The sequence below is a fragment of the Carassius auratus genome, chromosome 29 (assembly GCF_003368295.1).
Source record: "Carassius auratus strain Wakin chromosome 29, ASM336829v1, whole genome shotgun sequence".
In the NCBI taxonomy this organism is placed as follows: Eukaryota; Metazoa; Chordata; class Actinopteri; order Cypriniformes; family Cyprinidae; genus Carassius; species Carassius auratus.
This window is the reverse complement of record NC_039271.1, coordinates 11,656,688-11,666,683: the sequence shown is the minus strand read 5'-3', so window position 1 is coordinate 11,666,683 and position 9,996 is coordinate 11,656,688. Positions and strand designations below refer to the sequence as shown.

The 9,996-nt window shown below is 37.0% G+C and overlaps 1 protein-coding gene across 1 annotated transcript; it reads right to left on the bottom strand.

The window, feature by feature from the left end:
* Positions 1 to 240: 240 nt before the first annotated feature.
* On the bottom strand, positions 241 to 5,775 carry LOC113048078 (potassium voltage-gated channel subfamily A member 1-like). The gene is made up of 2 exons (XM_026209583.1): positions 5,580 to 5,775; positions 241 to 4,728 (listed from the first exon to the last, which is right to left on the bottom strand). Exon 2 carries the CDS (start codon positions 4,564 to 4,566, stop codon positions 3,085 to 3,087), a length of 1,482 nt encoding a protein of 493 aa, XP_026065368.1. The 5' UTR covers positions 4,567 to 4,728; positions 5,580 to 5,775; the 3' UTR covers positions 241 to 3,084.
* Positions 5,776 to 9,996: the final 4,221 nt, after the last annotated feature.

Below are 9,996 nucleotides of genomic sequence, written 5' to 3'. Positions count from 1 at the left end.
GTGCATAGTATGTACATGAGGAACAGGACTCTAAAATAAAGTGCTACCGCATTTTTGTCCAAGTGTGTTAGCCCTAGTTTCTATAAGCAGAAACGCTGATATTACTTAACTAATAGGCGACAATGAACTGGGATGAGCCATTTTTTAAAACTGTAATTTCTCTCGATTTACAAATCCTTGAGAACATTCTGGACAATGTAAGTACACAACTGCATGCAATATATAACAATGTGCAAGTGGTTTTTGGATATTTTATTACAAAAATCTCACATACAGTAGTGTGCCTTTAGTGTTTTATTTGTTTGCTTGTTATTTTTAAAATGTTGTGACCCCATTTCCAGTTTTATGTACTTTCATAGGTGAGCTATTGAATACAAATGGAACAGAAGTAACAAGTCCTTGATGAGGCAAGATGAGGATTTTAATGAGATTTATCAATCAATGTGAATCCTTGAAGCTTCTCAGTTATCCTAAAGACTGAGTTGAAATGAATCTAGAAAAACATTCTTTAAAAACCGTAAGAAAAAAAATAACTTAAAATGGTCACATCATAGAATGCACCTTATCAGCCTAAAAATAACACATATTAAAACTATGCCGACCAACAAAAAATAAAAATAAAAAATGAAATAAGGGTATCATAATGTTTTGAACACAATTAAATTATTTTATTATTTAATAAAAATAAATAAATAAAATAAGGAAAGGAAAAACTTTTCCCAGCATTTGCATGATTCATGTCAGAGCAACGTAAGCCCAGAGCTGCATGCATGCATTATATCAAAGTGCTTTAGTTGAATTTATGGCATAAAACTCATATGACAAGCCCAACATGAAAACCAGGCCCTGTTATAAAAAATTAAATAATAATAATACTGACATTTACTTTTAATACAGAAATACATTTCCATTCACTCATTTATACCCAACTCTTTCATCTTCAAAAAAAAAAAAAAAAGAAAGAAAGAAAGAAAAAAAAATGATGCGAACAACAATGAAACCTAATTGAAAATACACGATATTCCCCACACATGATGCTTTTTAGATCTCTGGTTATAATGTTAATATTTAATTCCAGTCTGTATCACAGTTATATAGAATTTGATTTACTGTAACAATTTATTGATTATTTTAGCACTAAAATGTTTATTTCCATCTTCATAACATACATAAATTACCTTTACAACTATTTTTGGTCCACTGTTTTTGTTGTATTCTCTTCGTTTCATATAAAAGTGTTTCTCAAACTTTAGACATCTACAGTCTAATAAATAAACCTCACTCTGGCATGTATTTCTTTTATACAGAACTGTATAAACACATTGTAAAAATATATTTCCTTAAAGATGTTTTTTTTTTTAAATCTCTTTTTAATTGATCTATTTATTTTGCTGGCAAAGCACCACATTTGTGATGTTTATTATTTAAGTGAATATTATAAACGCCCCAAAGAACGAATTAAAGGGTTGAAAAACATCTATGCTGGTTAAGATGCTGTCCTGCAAATACACACACATCCTTAACATGGACAAATCAACATTTTTTAAAATGTATTCTTTATTTTACCTTTCATTCTTTTAGTCATTCTCGTTGCAAAACCTATAAATACATAAATTCCCATTAAAGTGCATTAGGTTTCTGATAGACAACATTTACACTCAAATTAAAGGTATTCTTTTTAGATCTCAAACTCACATTTTTACGGTTATTAAACGTAATGGCAGTTTCTACCAGTTACAGTCCCTGATGCAGACTTGTGCATATTATATAGTACTATTAGCGCTTGTGCTTAGCATCACTTTTTTTTTCATAGTTTTATAGACTCTTATTTTGAAATAAAGTGTTTCGCCTTCACTGCATACTCATTCCCCCACCAGGCCCTCCCCAAATCCTCTCCCACACTGCCCACATAATTTGACAGGATATGAAGTTTGAATTCACAACGATACTATGCATGACCACACTGAGGTAGATCCAAATCAACCAATGAAAAAAACACCATTACAAAAGAATACATAAAGATGTTCCAAAACACACACACACGCACACACACACACTGCATGTTCACATTTCTTTGTAAAGCAATGCCTGATCCAGCGAGATGAACTTCTATTGTATGTACAAGAAAGTTTTCCTGAAATTCATTCCCAGTGGCTCTGGAATATCCCTCAGCGCATAATGTGTGATTAAATATGCAAATGTTTTACAGTAACTATTGCATGTTGAGACACTCTGTGCCAGTTAGAGGACTGAAGGCACTATTAAATTATTCATAATTATTAAATATGCAATTAAATGTATTAAGCATAACATATAATTAAATATAATAATTACAGTTATTTAATATAGATACATAGATCTTATGATTAATTAAACGTAGAATTGAATATGTACATTTAAAAAGATTTAACAAATGAAGTCATACCTTTAAAATGTAATACTGCCTGGAACTGATTTTTTTTTTTAAGATGATAAAGAAAGTTGTGCTTTTATTGTGTAGTGGTTGTAATTCAGTTATACTGTCGGCTTGGCTGTATGTGATAAAGTTCGTATTGACGTCGTGTATTGATTAAAGCAGGATACATAGTACCCTATCAAACAGACCTCAGCGTTTCATAAAACATGCCATGATCTGCATAGCTGATCAACATTCAGTTTGTATATGGTTTACAATAGCCTACAGTGAGCAAATAAACAAGTACATAAATAAATAGTCCACACAATGGTACAAAAAGTATTAGTTCTTCATGCTGATCTTTCAAAGTCACTGAATAACTGATATTATTTTGCGATAAGGTGCATTGTGAAATGTAAAGTCATTTATTTACGCAAGTATTCTAACCTTCCCAAGTAGATACAGTAGTTATTCTTACTTTTAATGACTTAATATTTGGTATCCATAGGCAGATTTTACACCACCATTCTTCAGACAGAATAAAAGCAACTCTCGCGGACTTGAGAAAAAATAAATGCAATGAAATAACACATTATCAGAGGCCCTGTTAAAGCACTCTTATATATGAATAGACTATACTGTATTTACAGTCTGGGCATCCTATAGTGGCCAAGAACGACGTCGGAAATCTATACATCTGTGAGACGCTTCCCCATATTTACACAATTCTGATTCGCAACTGTGCAGTTCCCAGTTCGCAGGTTTGCCTCGCGAAAATTATCGATGCTGTTATTGAGGTCGTCATCGATCTCCATGTATTCGGACTTGCTGACGGCAGACGAGCTGCGACGACTGGAGTTAGACTCGGACGCGATGTTCTGGTTGCTCACCTTGAGGAGCTGTGCCTGTTCGTCACCTTCGGTTTCTCTATGATAGAAATAGTTAAAGTTGGACACAATCACAGGCACTGGTAGCGCGATAGTTAGCACTCCGGCAATGGCACATAGAGAGCCTACTATCTTGCCACCGATAGTAACGGGGTACATGTCTCCATACCCCACGGTCGTCATCGAAACAACCGCCCACCAGAAGGCGTCCGGGATACTTGTGAAGAACGAAACCTTTTCATCAGCCTCAGCGAAATACACTGCACTGGAAAACAAGATGACTCCGATGAAAAGAAAAAAGATGAGAAGACCCAGCTCGCGCATGCTGGCTTTCAAAGTCTGGCCCAAGATCTGAAGCCCCTTGGAGTGTCTGGACAGCTTAAATATCCGAAACACCCTGACCAAACGGATAACCCTGAGAATGGCCAGAGATGTGGCCTGCTCTCCTCCACCCTTTGCCTCCTTTCCACCCTCGGAGTCCTCCGCCAGCTCTGTTCCGAGCGTTATGAAATATGGAATGATGGACACCATATCGATCGTGTTCATCATGTTTTTGAAGAAGGCTGGTTTACTTGGGCAAGCGAAGAAACGGACGATCAACTCAAAAGTGAACCAGATGATGCAGAGTGTCTCCACGACAAAAAACGGGTCGGTAAGAATATTGTGTTTGAAGTAGAACGTGCTGTTGCCTATCACCTGGAGCCGTCCATTTGGATCCTCTTTCAACTCTGGTAAGGTCTCCAAACAAAATATCACAATAGAAATGAGAATAACCATGACGGACACTATTGCGATCCCTCTAGCGGGGCCTGAGCTCTCGGGATACTCGAATAGCAGCCAAACCTGTCTCTGAAACTCGTTCTCCGGCAGGGGACGCTCTTCTTCACGAATAAAGCCCTCATCCTCTCGAAATTTTTCCATGGCTTCTTCTCCAAGCTCATAGAATTTAATTTCTTCTGAGAACATATCCAAAGGTACATTGACGGGTCTTCTTAACCTTCCCCCTGACTGATAGTAGTAGAGGATGGCATCAAAGCTCGGACGGTTTCTGTCAAAGAAGTACTCGTTCCTTAAAGGGTCAAAGTAGCGCATCCTTTTCTTGGGGTTGCCCAGTAGTGTGTCGGGGAACTGGGCGAGCGTCTTGAGTTGTGTCTCAAAGCGCAGCCCTGAGATGTTAATAACAACTCGTTCGCAGCACTCGGGGGAATACTGCGAGTCCTGTGGATGCCCCTGCAGAGTGGAGGATGTCTCATCCATGTTATCTCCAGCAACCACCACAGTCATCCTGGAGATCAATGGCAGTGGATGTTCAGTTGAGTTGAGTACGCATCCAACGCCCTGCAGTTTGAACAGTCAACGACCCAATAAGACATCCAGCCTCATGTTCCACCAAACATCGACCATCTCCATGACAAGTAGAGATCTGCGCCTACTTTGTGTCCTCACCTAGTCAACCAGAAAATAAGGGTAGTAATGAGATACCTCAGATACCATGAGGGAAAAGAAATATGTCCTACATGACACACACACACTTATCAACAGGGATGCAATAAGACATGTAGTTTCTACTGGAGCCAAGGATCCTAATATATATTTTGAATCATATCGCTTGTGGAATTCAAAAGCAGAGCAAAAATGTGGATTTTCAGAACACAAAGTTCCAAAAAGGACTTATCAAGGTTGCCAGTAAGATGAAATCAGATTTTAAACTCCAGTGTTATGCGAATTTCTAGGCAAGATATTCCAGTACAATTGCATGCAATGTTCTCGTTAAGACTGCACAGTAATATCAAATAGGATTCTAAGGATCAGATATGATCTGATTGGGTCGGATGAATTTGAATTGAATGGCTTGCTTTTCAAATATATTTACAAGCTTTGGAAGCAGTGTCCTGAAAGCAGTCAAAAACATGTAAGTGAATATATGCCTTTGTATATCTGTTAAAACATAAATGCCACTGTTTAAGGTTCTGCAGTATCTTAAACATTATTATTTTTATTTTTATTATTAATATTATGCAATATAAATCTAAATAAGTACAGGTTGATGACAAATAATAAAAAAGTAAAAAATAAATAAATAAAAATTGTATGGTTCTTGTGCACCAAATATTATAATTATCATAATGAATAATAATTTAATTATTTATTAATTCATTTAATTTACTTTTTGCGAGCTCTCAGCAGATATCAAGACACTATTTGCCCATATGAACATGCATGTATAGCGCAAATAATGAGAGTGATACCAATTGATGGCAATGGGGATGTTATAAAATGACTGTCTTTGTACTTACGTGGGCAGTCAGATTGAGAAGCAGTGCAGGAAAGATCTGTGCAAAATCTCCTGTCTGTTATTAAGACAAATCTCACATTACAGCCTCACATTCATACAGCAAGAATATAATACATCCACGATACGCATCCTACTAGCCGTCAGACCATAGCAAACTTGCAGTGCTCCTCAAACCTGCGCAGCAGAACAGCGGAGACACAAACAGAGAGAGAGGGAGGGTGAGAGAGAGAGCGAGAGAGATAGAGAGAGAGAGAGAGAGGATGAGAGAGTGAGAGAGAGAGAGGGAGGGTAAGAGAGTGAGCGAGAGAGAGAGAGAGAGAGAGGGAGGGTAAGAGAGTGAGAGAGAGAGAAAGAGAGAGAGTGGGTGAGTGGATGTGTAATGCGCATTGCAGACAGACTCCAGCATGTTGCCAAATGTCTTTTTCCACACATCTGATGGAGACACTAAAGCTGAAGGAGATTTTTTATTTAAATGGTATTTTTTTCTACCACTGGTGTTTCTTTCTGTTCACAATTTGCCAGGAAACTGATTAACGTGTATATACTAATACAATTAAATATAACAATGCACTAATTTGCATGCAACCTTGAAACGTGTTTGGTATTTTATATAGAGTAGAACTATTCATTTAATTTAAACAATATTCTTACAACTTTTTACAGAATAGATTTACACATTGAGCGAACACTAAAATGTATTACCTAAAAAGTGTTACATAAATTTGTTTTAGGTCCACCGACAAAGGTAGATTTAAGGGGTTAAATGAACTACAAACAACATCTGCACTTGAATTTTTTAATCTGTGACCTTGGATCTGCTAGCAGCATGAGCTTCTTATTGCCCATATTAACATACAAATAGTGCAATTAATCAAATCAGGGCCTATTTTTGTTCAGCTTCTCTTGATTTCTCTTAAATCATACTGCAGATAATACACTTGAGAGACTGTTTTCTGCATGAAGGTTATGCCCTTTTGTACATGATATGATAGACTTTGTCATTTACGGTTATGATGATACCTGTCTGGTTAAAGCATCACTGAGATGTATGATGTGAAGACTGTATTTTTGCGAATATTATCCAGTTCTGAGCAGATCGCCCTCAGTACAAGAGATCAACACAGTTCTCCATGGCAACCAGGAGTGAGGACAGGAGGAGGGGAACAGGTCTACACCACAGAACACAAACAGATTCAGATACAGGGGGGAAATACAAATGTTTCAGTTATTTGTGTAGACATCATTGGGCGTTACGAAACTGCATTATGTATAGATAAGATTTCTTGTTTCATTTGCAATTCTTGTGGTTAAATGTTTGACTCGACCACAAATAAAGTAGAATTCATCTTCATCTTGGAAAGAAGAATAAAGATGGTCAGAAAATGGTAAATACTGAATCATTCATAGTTATCTGACACTTTTAATGTTGGAGGATGTTCGAGTGGAAATCAATATTAATAAGATGTAAATTACTCTAAGTAATGAGAAGTTCAATAGTTTCAATTTGCCCTAATGGGGCGTGATGGCATTTATGCTCAAAATATAGTTCTCCAAAATACACTTTAAAACTGCTCAGTAAATATATGTAGTAGTAGTAATGCTTATTGTTATATTTTTGATATTCAGCAAAGATCATCTAATGTATTTCTGTATTATTTCGTTTTAATTTGAGGGACGTGGGACATGTTCTTGGCATTACTTTGAAATATGTTGAATTGTAAAAACTTTCACAAAGGTCGCACTGCGGTGAAGAGTAACAAACGCGTTCCTCTTTTATCTGGCATTGACATGCTTCCTCCAAGAATCATAAATCTAGTGTCATTCTGCCGCATGACCTTTCATGAAGTACAATAACCTGTTTTTACAGGGTTCAACCTGAAACGCTAAATCCTGCCCCCTCCCTCAAAAACTATTTCAGTTATTAATAGAAGTGGTGGTGGTGGCGGGGGGTGGGGGGGGTAACTAAACATAGAATCAGGAATACTCCTCTCATGATTAGTGTTAGCCTACACAAAACGAATGATATTTCTCGTGTGTTAAACCTGCTGATGTGGACTCTGCTTTTCGCCTAGCAACAGTCACTAGCGTACCGCACGCCTCTGACAGCCCCATTCCTCATTTCATTTCAAGGATCCTCCGCAGTGCTCATTTCGAAAGGGTGATAACATTTACGCGTACGCTCTTGAGGAATCCCGATTATGGGTCCAGTTTGCAAATTCCCACCGATCCCTTCACATGAATAAGACGTGATTAGCTTCTGCGCATTCGTTTGAGCAGAACAACAGCTGAGGAGAGGTGCAGTCTTACAGTATGAATGTAGCACCCCTCCTCCACTCTCATTCATGAACGCACTGGGCCATTATATAACACTGGTGCTCTATTTAAAAGAGCCGTCGCAATGAAGATGGGAAGGAGACTCACGCGGTGCCCTTCAAGATGAACGCTGGAGCCCTTGGGGCTGTTGGGTCAGACCGTGCTATTATTAGCCATGTCAGACCATAACCAATGGAAATGGAGAAGAACTGACAGATGTGTGTGTGTGTGTGTGTGTGTGTGTTCATTGGTAATGTGCATTTGTGTGTGTATGTGATGATTGCATCATGAAGCACACATCAGCCAGATTTACTGCACTGCACCATTCTGCATTAAACGCGCAAGACGCATCATTTATCTCATTTTCTACGACGTAGATATTACTGCTAAGCTGAGAATACACATTTGACTTAACAAGAGTCTAAAAATGTTGTCAGTGGGTTTATTTTTAGCTCTTGTGTCTCCTGGGTTCCCACTGAAATTTTTAAGTCCTGTTAATACAAGAATATGCGTTATCATATATATACACCCAGATTGTGGAAGGTTGAGGGAATATTTGATGCACAGACTTCAAAACATGATCTCTGTAAACAGTGTTAATGGTTTATTTTTAAGTTGAAAAAAAAAAAAAACATTTAACTTCCAAAGTGGTCTTTCTCATATAATCTGTATGGTCAAAAGCTGTATGTCCAATTAGACATTCATTATACAGTGTCCCTTTTCAAAAACAGTCATCACTTTTATATTCAACAACACCGTCTTAAATCACAGTTCGTTATCAACAATTACATCCAGCATTCAAATTCAAAAATATTCAAATTAAATGGCTCTAATACTGTTTGTTAAACATGGTTTTAAGGAACTGCAGGATTTATTGAGTTCATTTATTTCAGAAGCACATTTGTATTAGTCATAATTCATTTGAATTATTAAAGGTTATATTTCATTGTTGACTGGTGTCACCATTCTCTCTGGCTGCATAAATATGCCAAAATATAGACACAGCCTGAATGAACCAAATTGGCGTCATGTGTTCTTCGTGTAATTTTACTAGGCCCAAAAAGATTCAAAATGAAAAAGTAATGTGAAATTGCCCCATACTGTACATTCAAAGTCAAATCAAGTCATTGTAATGGTCACTCAACGCTCACAAGAATGAACTTTGCAGGAGAACACAAAGGCAGAATTAACCAGAACTGGATAAAAGACTCAATTCACACAGAGATTCTGTATTTGAGTTTCTATCGAATCAAGGCAGGTGGAATAAGTGCTTTTCAATAAGTAATTAATATTGACCGTAATTCAGGGTCTATACAGTATCTTCCATCTAAAGTGAGTCAGCCACAACAAACTTTCTACTATGTACATACTGTAAATAGACCAAGGTGAACATATTCAGACATATTTCCACAAAATCTGCACACTTGCAAAGCTAGTGTTGACTCCTCCAAAAAAAAAAAAAAAAAAAATGGAGGCAAAGACTGTGTAGTTTATTCCAGCCTTTATAGTGCAACATGTTACAGTCATTAACTCTTAGAGTAAATTCTGTTCAACTTCTGAGGTCTGACAGAAACTTTGTATTCAGCTTTGGAAATTCCTTGACATCACTTCCTGTGACCTACCTTTTCCCTCAAACAATTGAAATTTTCACTAAATGTAAAGAGAGCCAACGCTATTTCAAGACCAATTTGTACGTAAAGAAATATGGTGACTACCAAATATATTTGTGAAAATTTTTCAGTTTTTCTCTACAACTTATAGCCAGGTGCAAAATCGAAACATTTTAACTTGTTAAAACATTTTAACTTGTAATGACAGATCGTGTACAAGTCTTACTGTAAATGCCTTTTGTAGAACTGCTTATAGCTGAATAACTTCACACTTTTATTGATCTGAAGAGAACAAACAATGAACTTACCTGAGCAACATTTTGACACTAGTCTTTTAGAGGTGCTTTACAGCCGAATCTCAACTGTCTCCATAGCTGATTTCCCATAACTGATTCTGCTGTTTCCTGTTTATCACTGTGAAACTGCCTTGAAACAATCTATATCGTATAAGGTGACTCGACTAAATGTAGGAGATCAGGCATAAATAGTATTCAA